This window comes from Molossus molossus, unplaced genomic scaffold (genome assembly GCF_014108415.1).
Source record: "Molossus molossus isolate mMolMol1 unplaced genomic scaffold, mMolMol1.p scaffold_m16_p_18, whole genome shotgun sequence".
NCBI lineage: Eukaryota > Metazoa > Chordata > Mammalia > Chiroptera > Molossidae > Molossus > Molossus molossus.
In genome coordinates this window covers 65,592,381-65,604,949 of record NW_023425353.1, presented here as the reverse complement: position 1 = coordinate 65,604,949, position 12,569 = coordinate 65,592,381, and the positions used below count along the sequence as shown (strand labels likewise).

The 12,569-nt window shown below is 58.4% G+C and overlaps 1 protein-coding gene across 2 annotated transcripts in view; it reads right to left on the bottom strand.

The window, feature by feature from the left end:
- Window positions 1-12,569, bottom strand: part of TEX264 (testis expressed 264, ER-phagy receptor) — a 28,536-nt gene that overhangs the window by 11,660 nt on the left and 4,307 nt on the right. For both annotated transcript variants that reach the window (XM_036266356.1, XM_036266355.1), the window contains one exon: window positions 3,964-4,185. In XM_036266356.1, the coding sequence (XP_036122249.1) occupies window positions 3,964-4,185 (222 nt within the window). The remainder of the gene's footprint in view (window positions 1-3,963; window positions 4,186-12,569) is intronic.

Genomic DNA, 12,569 nt, shown 5'->3' with positions numbered 1-12,569 from the left:
CTGCCCACTTTCAACTCGTGGTAGCACGACCTCCTTAACCCAGCTGTGCCTTCTTCGTTATTCATTTAACAAACACGTACTGGATATCTTGTTTGGAGCATGTTAAACTAGGATGAGACTGTAAAGTGCTTAGCAAGTCTGTAGCATGTTGGAGGTGTTGGGTAAGTGGCGTTTTGCTTAAATGAACACCTAATGTGCAAATGAGGTCTGTCTGCTGCCTCACACACTCCCAGTTCCTCTCCAGCTCATGGAGAAAAAGCCAACGTCACCTCCAGGGCCTGCGGGCACCTCCCAGCCAACCAGGCTCCGCCTGGATAACGCCCTGTGCTTCCCTAAACTCAGGAGAAGATGACCAAACATCACGAGCACCCTCCACCTGCAAACTCCTGCAAAGCAGAGACACTGGGAAGGGGGTTTATGGAGAAGACTGTGGAGTCTGCTGACCGGAAGTCAGGCACGGGGGCTTGGCTGCCAGTCCTACACTCTCATGAGCTCCCCTGCCCACTGCCACAGACAGACATGAGCCAGGTACAAAGTTCAGGGACGTCGCACACACAATCCCACACGGGATGCTCAGGCCTCTCGGTCCTGCCTGCTCCAGATGCCCCCACCTTCTCTCTAAGGCTGGGTCCCCTCCGGTGAATCTGGGGACCTTTTCTATTGCTCTGGGACGACACCTGGGTCTCATTTCCTCGGTGGACTTGCAGTGTCAGGGAAGCGTCAGTTCCCTTTTACAGCCACCAGGAGGTCCCCGTCCTGGGGTCAGGAGTGCTCTCGACTCAGGTGGAGCAGCCTTGAAAGCTGGGGCGCATTCCACACAGACTGACAGCCACATGCTGCCCCACAGTGCACAGCCGGGGACCCCCAGTGGTTGCCAGGAAGAAAGGCTGAGTTCTACCCCTAGAGCTCGGCCTGCCGGGTTACCAGGCTGGAGGAGTCCGGCCAGAAGGCGAGGCGCTGCCCCACAGACCACAAAGCTGGGGTCTGGCCATCCTTCCAGAATCCCCGCAGAGACGTGACAAATGATTCTCTCTGGGTTCCTCACAGTGACCCCCAAGACCCTCACTGTCCCATGAGATCCATCCTGCCCTAGGCTCAGATCCATCCTGCTGGAGCCCTCTGAGACCACTCCCCACCGCCCTCCCCTCCGGAGGCAGGAAGCTGCTGCCGTCGTGTGAGCACCTCCACAGCTGACCCAGCATCGGATCCGGACAGAAGTCAGCGCCGTCAGGGCTGGGAGAGTCATTAGCAGCCTCCTTCCCCGGTCCCAGGGCAGTGGGGACGGGGGCAGGTGTGGGAGGGAGCCTGATACTCTCTTCTCTCTGTCTCCTACTGAGAGAGGCACAGGACCACCACCTGTCCACTGCAGGCTGGAACCAAAACCAAAGCCAGCCCCTTCCTCGTCTGCCACCTGGCTTTGTTCTCCAAGATGCCAGGTCAGGCTAACCACAGGGGCAGAGGAGACCTCCACCTCAGAACACAACAGAGCACCTGGGGTTGTAGCTCCACTGTGGGCAGCCTGGCGTCTCTGTCCCCCAGCTGGTGGCCAGGCCCAGCACACCCCACAGACATCCCTGGAGAAGCCTCTTGCTCTCCCCTGGCCCCCTGGCTTCCTCGTTTCCGGCAGGAAGAGGCCGGTACCCCTGCTCCAGCCCCGCCCCAGGAGAATGGAGCTCGGGGCACAGCTGACCGGCTCCCACGGGGTGAGGGGTAGCAGTGGAGGTGGGAAGAGGAAGGGCTTTCATCAAAGAGGTGACGTCAAAACCAGGCAACTTGTGAAGCTGTCAGGGGCCGGGAAATTTGGACAAAGGTGTCTAAAAATAAAACCCCGAAGCCAGAAAAAGGCTTTGGTGGCTGAGTGGCTCGCCACCACACCACATGCCACGCATCCTATTCTGAGGTCTGAAACCCAGAAAGCCCATTCCCAGGGGTGCTCCTCCAGATGGCCTTGAGGTGCAGGACGGCACAGACAGAACTGCAGACACCACAGTTCTGGGTGAGCTGGGTGAGTCCCCCGTCCCCGGAGACATGTGGAGTGGCCTTGGGCATTGATGTCTCCCCTTCTGCCCTCACCACCAGCCGGGCCCCCACCTCCTGCCTTACCCTGCCCCTCAGCCTCCACGCCACCCCCTCCCCCGGGCAAGCCCACCCTCCCCAGCACCCTCTGGCTGCCACGCTCCAGCTCACATAGCAAACCACTGTCTTCTTGTGCTCTGCGCACTGCAGTGACAGCCCTCCTGCTTCTCCTCTTCCTGTCCTTAACCACCAGACCGTGCTGGTGGCCCGGGCCCATTTACTCATTCCCAGCCAACACCAGACTCTTGGGCCCCTTTAGCCCAGGCTGTCTGAGCTTCCGTTTTCACCACCAAGGCCCTCCCTTTGCCCAAACTGCTCTGGAGAACAAAGCCACTGGGTTCCTCAAGCCCACGGAGCTCACATTCCTGCGGACCTTCTGTTTCCCTGACCGCAGCCACACTGGCCATGCCTTGCACAGTCTTTGCTGCCACCAGGCATCCCTGCGGCAAACGCCGTCAACAGGTTCAGTCCCCAAACGTATCCACGAGCCCAGTCCTCTCTGAATTCCAGACCCTGCACCGCCTGGCACAGCTCACAAGTCTGGCTGCCCCCAAACCAGGTCCTCCCTCAGCTCTGCACAGCTCAGTGAAAGCACTGCTGAGCGCCTCTCCTCTCCCAGGCCACAGGGAGCCAGAGCCCGCTGTGCCCTCCTGCGCCCTCCCCGCCCCGACACCCAATCCACCCAAAGTCCCACAGTTCTCCCCCGCCCCCGCCCCAAAGAGAGTAAGTCTCCACCCTTGTCTGCTGTCTCCACAGCCACAGTCCCGGACGAGCCGTCCCACCAGGATTCCTAACAGCCCCGTGAACCATGGTCGAGCCCTCCCTGCCAGGGCTGGACAGCCTGTCCCGTCCTGTCCTGTCCAGGCAGGGCTCAGATCATGTTACTTTCCTATTGAAACACTGCCTTTGGGTCAAGCCCCTCTCTCTGCTCTGCTCAGACCCTCTGACTCCCTTCTCCAAGGGCCCGTCTGGGATTCTGCCCCGAGGTTACTGACCACTTGGTCCAAGGTGGTCCCAGGCCTTTTCTCACCCCGTCCTTTCCTATTCCGTGTACCCCATTCTCGTCTGACATCAATTACCTATCTCCACCCTCGCTGTACACACCTGCCTCACACACCAACATCTCACATTGTGTCCAGCACAGCACCCAACACATAGACATTCGCTAAACACAAGCTGGACCGGTGGCTAAACAACTGCTTCCAAATCCAAACGGTCAAACTGCCCTAGCACCCGAGTTCAAAACGTGTTTTAGAGAAATACAGATGTGCAACGGGGAAAGTCAAACAATAGCTCTTCGGATCTTCTAGTGGCTGGCTCTCTCGCTTCCTCCAGGCAGACGGGTCCGCCAGCACGGCCAGCAACCAGGCTGGGAACTGAAGGAGCTGAGGCCTGCCGCTGCTGCCCCAGTCCCGGGCTCAGGAGCAGGTGCATGAGCCCATGCAGAGGCAGGACCAGGGCCCGCACACGAACACCTGGGGCCTGCCAGCCACAGGGAGCCGCAGCCCCTTGTGCTTCAGGCCTCCCTGCTGATGGGGCCAGGGTGGACCTGGCCATCCACCTGAGTCTGCAGTGGGGGCTGAGCACTGACGATGTCTCTGGTCCGAGCCACAGCTTAACACTGACCAGGCTGGGTTTCTGCGCAAACTCCCTAGGCTACTACTAGACACTCCAGTGCCCACAAGGTCTCGGGTATCTAGAAGAAATGCCAGCAGCCTCTGCCCATCTCCCTGGCTCCACAGGCATCCGTTCTGCAAGGGCCCCAGGGTGCTGCCTTCCCAACACTACCTCTCCCTCCTAGCCTGCCAAATCCGCCCTGGCTTCCGCCCGAAGTACTGGCTGCACCCTGCCATCCCCCTGGCACACACAACCAGACCCGTGTCTCACCTTGATGTACGCGTCCAGGGCAGGATGGACACGGCGGGCAGCCAGCCAGATGGACAGGGCCGTGGTGTAGGGGAAGGTGGCTGTCACCACGTGGCTGGGTGCTGGGAAGGAGAACACCTTGAAGCCAAATCTCTGGTAGAGCTGGAGGAGCTCAGAGGAGGGCGCCCCCTCGCCTTCGCTCAGAATGCTGCCCACGGCACAGCGGCGCTTCTCAGGCGGCACCTGCGGAGGGAGAGCGGGGGGTTGTGCTGGGCAAAGGAAGGGGGCCTCAGACCTCTTGCCCACTGGGTTCTGGGCCAGCTCGGGCCTGGCAGAAGCCCCAGCTCCAAGAGGCCATGCAGCTGCAGACACCAGGACGAAGGGAACTTTCTTGCTGGCACCTATCCATGGCCCCGGCCCGGGGCATCCTGCTGCAGGACTCGTCCATCCCTCCGTCCGTTCCTCCAACAAACATGCCAGGCTCCGCGCTGGCTACAGGGGGCAGCAGGAAGCGGTGAACTCTGTCTGCTGATGAAACTGAGAGCGCCCCTTCGCTGTTCCCGTGGTCAGGGCCAGCCGCCACCACCCAGGCCTCCATACCCCCTCCCCAGCCCACGCACCAACAAAGGCTCTGCCCCTTCCTGGCTCAGCCAGAGACTGCTGCTTCCCCTCCAAGTCTCTCTGGGCCCCTAAGACCTGCACCACACTTTGTTCCCCTCCCTAACTGCCCTCCCTCCCCTGTCTCCCACAAACCACAGCCAGGTGGGGAGCCTATGTGAGTCCCTAACACTTCCTAGGCCTGACACCAGGCCTGCAAGGCCCAGCGCTTGCTTCTCCTCCGGGCATCCAGGGGCCCCAGAGTGTCTCACCTCCTGCCATCCGAGTGTACCAGCCCTTGGGCTGGGCCCCCAGAGGCATGTATGTCCCTGAATCAGAAAGACTCACCACAGCCAGGCTGGTGTGGCTCGGTGGACTGAGCACCATCCCATGCACACTGGTCTGATTTCTGGTCAGGGCACACGCCCAGGTTGTGGGCTCAGTCCCCAGCAGGGGGCATGCAGGAGGCAGCCCATCCATGTCTCTCTCTCATCGGTATTTCTCTCTCTCTCTCTCTTCTGCCTTCTACTCTCTCTCTAAAAACCAGTAAAGCATTTTTTAAAAATACAAACATGCCATACACTTGAAAAGACTCACCAAGACCCCGTGCTCTCGATCCTGGGTTTTCCTCGATTCCTGGATGTAGGGCCCCCTAAGCCCTAAATTTAAACTCTCTCTCCCCCCACCTGCTCCTCTCCCTAGCCCACCTTCTCAGCCCAGTGAAGCTGTTGTCACCTGACCTCGCCTCTGCCCTCCCTCTGGCCCTTTTCAAGCCCTGTCAACGGTCCCCGGGGGTGTCCCAACCCTGCTCTGCCTTTCTCTCTGGCCAACCCAGCCCCATCGTTGGCATCTCGCTTTGCCTGGCACCCGGGCACCGACTCCAGGCCCTCACCTCTACGTAATCCCTGACGGCCACCCCAGCTCTCTGCGGCCCCGGGCCCTTGCTGCCCTTTCATCCTGTGTCATTACGCCCGGCTCAGGGCCTTAGTGGCAGGCAACATGGGACAGTGGTCAGGACCACAGCTTCTGGGAACAGGCAGGAATGCTGAGTCGTGTGATTCTGGACAAGTCCCTTAGTTTCCTGGAACCCCTGTTCCTTGATATCTTAGAGGCATTGCGTGAGGCCTTAGCCTGGCCAGCACTCAGCAAATGCTCCATAATTACTGTCAGTTATTAGTAGCTATGGCAAAGGCCAAATAAGTAACCCCTGTGGCCTAGAATGCCCATCCCCCCAAACCTCTGAACATGGAGCTCCTCCCTGCCCATCCTTCAGGTTCAAACACCCTCTTGGGGAGCCTTAGGGTGGCTTGGTGGCACCTCACCTCCCACACCAACATTTTGCTGTGAACTTCCCACATCAAGCCTGCCTTGCAGCACCGTCCCTTCTCTGCCTGACGCTCCCACCCACCCCGGCGGAGGTGCAGGAGATCCCTGCACTTCCAACTTGCGTCTCTAGATGGTGCCACTGCCCCACTCACACCCGAAGCCTTGAGGAAGGCCAGAAAGGCAGGAGGTTCTAGAGGAGTCAACGCCTACTGCAAAGCCCATCTTCAAGCTCCTGACCTCAGCAAGCTAGGCTGTACACAAGAAAGATCCTTGTCATCTTTAAGTTACGTGGAAATCTGGATAGACGGCAACTTCATCTCTCCGCTCAACCCCTGGCCTACTTGGGTTTGCACTCCAGCAGCCTGACGTTCTCCTCAGTCGCCCAAAGGCACCAGGACACCTGTGATAATCCTGCTTAGAATCTTCATGGCTCCCAATTTACCTCTCGAATGGAACTCCTGAGCCCAGCAGGCAAGGCCGTCCTCAGTGGTCCCTATGACTGCTCAGCATTGTCCACACTCCCCTGGCAACTCTTTCTCTGCACCCTCAGGCCCCGTGCGGGCCAGAACCCAGTTGGGCAGGTGCCCACTGTGTGTCTGAGTGGCAGAGGGAGGGACAAATCCAGGCTTTGTCCCTCCTCTCCCACCACACCCCACACAGACCTACATAGCATTGTTTGCAACTCCCCAAACATGCCATGACCTCCCATGCTTCCTACTTTTTCGTAAGCTACTTCCTCTGCCTGAAATATCCTTCCTCACCCTACTCCAGAGTCCCTTCTGCCTGGGAAACTGCCCACCTTTTAAGGCTCAGCTCAACTCTCCGCCTCAAAGCCTTCTGTTCTCCCCGCCTAGCAGCCCTCCTCTCGGACCCAAATGCCTGCAAGGGAGCAGTCGTGCACTGCGCTGTGATGGCTGGCCTCTCCATCCCTCCCCACCACTCCAGGTCGCTAGGCAGAAAGGCTCCATATCCCACACAGAGAAAGTTCTTGGGGCGTGCTTAGCCACAGCACATGTATGTGTACTTCTGCACACACAAACCCTGTACCATGAGCAGATCTCCCTCCACCTTGAAAAAGGAGGGACCCTTGTCACAGGGCAGATAAAGCAGCCAGTAAGGAGATGGGGCTCCTGGGAACCTGGACGTGTTTGGGGCACAGGTGTTCCCTTCCTACCTGAGCATCCCCTCAACTCCACAAATGAGGACATTTCCCACCTCCTCCCTTGCCCGGGCCAGTGACTCAGGAGCAGCCTAGGAGGCTCCTCGGCCAGCTCCCCTCCTGCTAAGCAGCCCCACGCGGAGCTGGAGCTGGGAGGAAGTTGGACCAGGCACCAGCAAGGAGATGAGAACGACCCTAAGACAAGCTGGGAGGCGGTGAGGCTGGTCGAGGAGCAGGGAAAGGCTTCCCTGGCTCCTGGGAAAGCCAAGGCCCACCTCCAGGGCAATGGCCCCCTGAAGGCGTAACGGGCCCAGAAGGTGGGAACGTCCTGATGGCTAGAAACCCTACCCATCTTGGTTCAATGCAACATCTTTATTTGGGCTTGACCTTCAGAGGTCAGCCTGGGTCTTCCAATTTCGTCTGCCTGCTCCCTTTCCACTCCACATCAGTCATGTCTCTGCTTAACTGTGCCCGGAAGAGTTGGACCAGAACTAGCACCAGCAAGGAACCACGCCAGGGAGAGGGAGACAGGTAGTGGGGACCCACTACCACTTTGGGTGAAGGCAGGCCCATTCAGAATCTGCCCTCAAAGGCAGAACACTAGAAGAGCATCTCCTTTGGGCTGTGAAGCCTCCTGAGTATGTGCGATGGGGGAGGAGGGTCCTGCTTGGAACTTAAAGCTTCTGGGTATCAGCTGGCCCCACTGACCCTTCTGGAGAGTCCTCACAGTACCCTGATGACCCTGCTGATGGGCCAGAGGGAAGAGAGAGTTCCTGCCTGGCCAAGACTGCACTGTGTCTAGAAACGGGACAAGATCGATTACCTTCTTTCAGGAGCCAGAGTGTAAAAATGGTGTCCGCTGGCTCAGACCAAACCCAGGCCCAGGGTTCAGCAGAAATGGCCAGCCCCAGGCCCACAGCCTGCATAACCTGACAGGGACAACTGCGCTGCCTGCCACTCCCAGGCCCAAAGGGCTGCCTTGACTCCTCCCTGGCCAGCCCACCCAGCCCAGCGCTGCCCAAGGTAAAAGAGGAGCAGTGCCCTTCCCTTGCATGGGTGCCCCCAGGGGAACACAGCAGCCACCCCTGCCCACGGCTGGAGGATGAACAGTAGACTCACTCACCCTCCTGGGTCCTACAGGGAAACACACCAAGCCCTGAAGGTCCAACCTCTCTGGGCAGCTGGTGCCCAAAGGCACAGTGGGGCAGGCACTAGTTAGGACATGGGCAACGCAGACACCCAGGCCAGAGGAGAGGACCTGTACATCAGGCTGGGGGGAGGGGAGTCAGCAAGATGCCCAGGTCCAAAGTGGGGTCCAGGTGCTTTCTGGGACCTCCCACCTAGAAGTCTTTCAGGGCATTTTTCACCCACAAGCATAATCCTAACACCAGTTGGTATGTGATGAGGTGCTCACCACCCACCCCAGTTGCTGTCTTCCACACATCAGCTCATTATCTAAACAGCACTGTGCAGTAGATGTTATTACAACCCTGTTTCTGAGACCCAGAGAGCAAAGCTATTCAGCACGGGTCACACAGCAAGGCAGTGATGGAGTCAGGATTCGAATCCAGGCAGACCAGCTCCAGAACTGTGTCAAACAACCCACAGCCACTCGGGAGCCTGAGAAACAGGCCCAGGCTAGGAATGGCTGCCCCACAGCTTCTCCCCGTGTGCCTCCTCACACGGCCCCGGTGACCAGCAGGGCACACGGCCCGCAGAGGCAGGAGTAAATTCCAAGAGTGCTAAGCAACTATTAGGGCTGGGCACTGGGCCCTATCCTTATTATTTAGTCCCCCTAAATAACGAAACCCTGCCCTGGCCGGTTTGGCTCATCGAGCGTCGGCCTGCGGTCCAGAGAGACCTGGGTTCGGTTCCCGCTAAGGGCACGCCTCGGTTGCGGTTTGTCCCCGGCCCGGGTGGTCATGTGAATGGCAGCCACTCGGTGTGTCCCTTTCACATCGATGTTTCTCTCTCTCCCTCTCTCTCTCTCTCTCTCTCTCTCTCTCTCTCTCTCCCCCTCTCCCACTCTTTCTGAACAAAAAATGGAAAAATGTCCTCGGGTGAGGATAAAAACCCGGAGGTAGGGATTCTCAGAGACACCAAGCTGGTCAGTGGTGAAGCCTTGATTCAAACGCAAGAGGACAAGTCTAAAGTCCTCTCCCACATCTCGCCTCCCCTCCCTTCCGAAGGCAGCCCTGCTGGGCAGAGAGGCTGCCTTCCCAGGGCTGCCCACAGCTGACCAGCTGTGAAGCGGGGGTCTGGACTCATTGAAGAAAATCATCGCAGGGAAACTGGGCGCTCAGGAAACAGCCCATTCCCATCATCCTTACTGAGGGGTCAAGCCGGGGAAATCCTACTCCCTCACCCCTTCCCAGGCTCTGTGTGACCTCAGCGCCCCTGAAGAGGGCAGGGGCCCCATCCCGCTCCCCAGAGAAGTCTGATGGGCCTAAGTCAGACTCTTACCAGGCTCGGCCCGTACAGACTCGGTGCCCCAGGCTGACTCTCGGGGGCCAGGGGAGAAAGAGGCTTCAGCGGCGGTCTAGCTCCTCAAGGCAGAGCCCAAGCACCACCAGCTCCCCCACCCACTCCATGCCTGGGCAAGCACCCCTCCTGGGCCTTGGTCGGTACTGAACCGGCCACCCCACTCGCCTCGGCCAGGCTCCCACAGGGCTGGCAGGCAGGTTGCTTAAGCCCCAAACATAGCAGTGGAGGCAATAGTGGCAGAGGGTGGAGCAGGAGATGGAGGGCCAGGCTGGCAGACAGGCCAGACCCATGGGCACAGGCCGGAGCTGGGAAGGATCAAGTGAGGCGCTCAGGGTCCTCCCAGCTCCTTCCCCCTCCTTCCCCCCCAAGGCTCCCAGTGAGGCTGAGGGCACAGCATTTATGACCCTTTTCTAGCTCTACAAGGAGAGGGCAGACCTGGATCAGTGTGAGTGTGAGTGTGTGCGCGCGCACGTGCGCACACTCTGGCAGGCGGGAGGGGTGACAGATCAGTGAGTGACTGGAACTCCCTCCCTCCCTCTGTACTTAGAAGAGGAAACAGCCACACTCCATGAATGCTGGGCCGTTGGAAAGGAGAGGGACATCTACGAGACACTGCCAGGGTCTGTCCACTTCTTGCGGTGTGCTCCTTTCCTCTCCCAACTTCCAAGGCTCTCGGAGATGGAGGAGAGAGTCCCGCCCCGTAAGAACCGCTCACTCAGACCTTGCGGCCTCCTCCCATCCAGAACCCCAGGATACAGGGCTGACTGACGTACACACACCACTCAATCCATCTACCTACCCACCTGCCTATCTCTAGGACACATATGCTGAAGCAGCATCGGATACGAACAAGTCCAAAGCAATCACCATGATCTTGCCTTGATGGTGCCCATTCGTGTTACTTCCTGGGCCCACAGCCAGACGAGCTTAGGCCTCACCAGGCCTCTCTCGGGAACCAGCCTTGCCCTGGCCAGCTGAGGCTAGGGGCTGAGGCCTGGAGAGGGAGTGGCTAGGGAGCCCTGAGTCCACATCTCATGGGGTAGGCAGCATCCACAGCAGGTGGCTACCTCTCAGCTGGTCACTCACTGCCCTACTGGCAGAGGCTGAAATAACCTCATGTCCTCCCCATACTCACAGAAAAGCAGGTTCTGGCTCCCACTGTGCTGAGCAGGGAAGGAGAGAGAGGATGGGCTACTCAAATAGCTCGGCTGATGCCTGTGCCTTCCTTCAGTGAACCGCAGTGCGCAGGACCCCAGGCTGTCACTGCTGGGGGAGGCAGCCGAGGGAACGGAAAGCTTGGATTCTCAGGCGTTCTCACGACTGACGGGGCCTCTCCTCCAGGCTCCCCTCACACTCCTACACTGAAGGGTCTGAGGGCTGGGCTCCTTGGTCCCCACAGTGCCCCAGTGCCCAGCATAGAGTGGCACAAATATTTGTTGGATAAACACAAAGTATGGGTGCACCATGTGAGATAAGTACCTCGACTCCTGCTATCTGATCTGCAGTCTCCTCCTAACACAGCAGTATGGACCCAGGGGCCTCAGGTCCTGATGAACAGCCAGGAACTCCTGAGGTCCAGGGTTCCCTGAATCCTTCAGGGTCTCTGCCAGGCAGAGAACATACTGCCTAGCTCCCAGAGTAGGTGGGGACAAAGCATCCCTGACATGTCTAGGTGTCAGGATGTGACCCAACTCTGAATGGGGACACAAGTGTCTTCTAGGGCAACCCAGGACTGGGAGGGACAGGATCAGAGGGCCACTTTGACCTATACTTTCATCCTCTGTGCTGGCCGAATGTCCATAGTCAGGCCTGGATCAGGAGCACTCAGCCTAACCCCTCAGCACACCTAATTAGCATGAGTGTCTTTTCCACCCTTTTTTGTTGCTGCTGTTAAGTATCTGAAGAGCGTGAGGTGCGAGGGTGAATGACTTACCTGTGTCACTTAATTTAACCCTTGTCAGCCTACCTATGAAGCAGGTGTTTTGCTTTGTTTTTAATGTTTTTTTTCATTGATATTTTTTTAGAGAGAGAGGAAAGAAGAAGGAGATAGAAACATCAATGTGAGAGAGAAACATTGATTGGCTGCCTCCTGCACGCCCCCAACTAGGGATCGAGCCGGCAATCCAGGTATGTGCCCTGACCAGGAATCTAACCAGGGCCTCTCGGTCCATGGGACAATGCTCAGTCCACTGAGTCACACCGGCCGGACTGAAGCAGGTATTTTCCCACTACTCTATAGATGAGTAAACGGAGGCTCAGAGAGGTTATACAGTGTATCCAACATCAGACAGCAGAACAGTGAAGAAGAACCACCAGAATCCTGAAATGCTGGCCTCAAGGCTGTGCTCCAGGGCTGTATTCTCAGGTCATGGTCCCCAGACTGGAACGCAAGCCAGGATGTACTCACCCAACCCTGGTGGCCGAAAGGGTGGACCACACCTCTAGGAGAGCGGTGTGGTGGGCTGCCTGGAGGCAGTGACGGGGTTAGGAGGCTATGCGGAAAGTTCCACATGCCAGGGTTCTTCTACCTCACTCTCCCTGGACCAGCCTCCAGCACTGACCCCACGGTAACCTGCTGCCTTGGCCATTTCCTGTCCTGGAATCAGCCCCTCCAACCCGAGGGGCAACGTGCTGCTTTGGGAACAGGCAGACGAGCCCAGGAGGAAAGAGGAAGCTTCGAGGCTGCTCCTCCCTCCCACCGAGGCCTTAGAGAGGGCTCCAACTGCCAGGTACGGGGAGGAGGGGCAGGGACTTACACGAGAGACCCTGCAGGGGCGGGGGTTGGGGATCTTGTCTAGGAGCTTTCCACAGGCCGGCCCATCTCACTTGGGTCCCAGTGCTTTTGACTTCCACTTAGTGCCATCACCCAGCCATGTGACCTCAAAACCTCAATGTCCATTCATCCCTCAACCAGTTCATGTCACCTCTCACCAGAGCCCAGCCCAATATCCTCAATGGCTTCTCTGCTTCATCTTCTTCCCTCCTCTACCTGCCATCCAGGTAGTTTCCTAAATCGCAGGTGGCAAATCGCGTTGCACCTTTCCTCCCAACCTGCGGGATC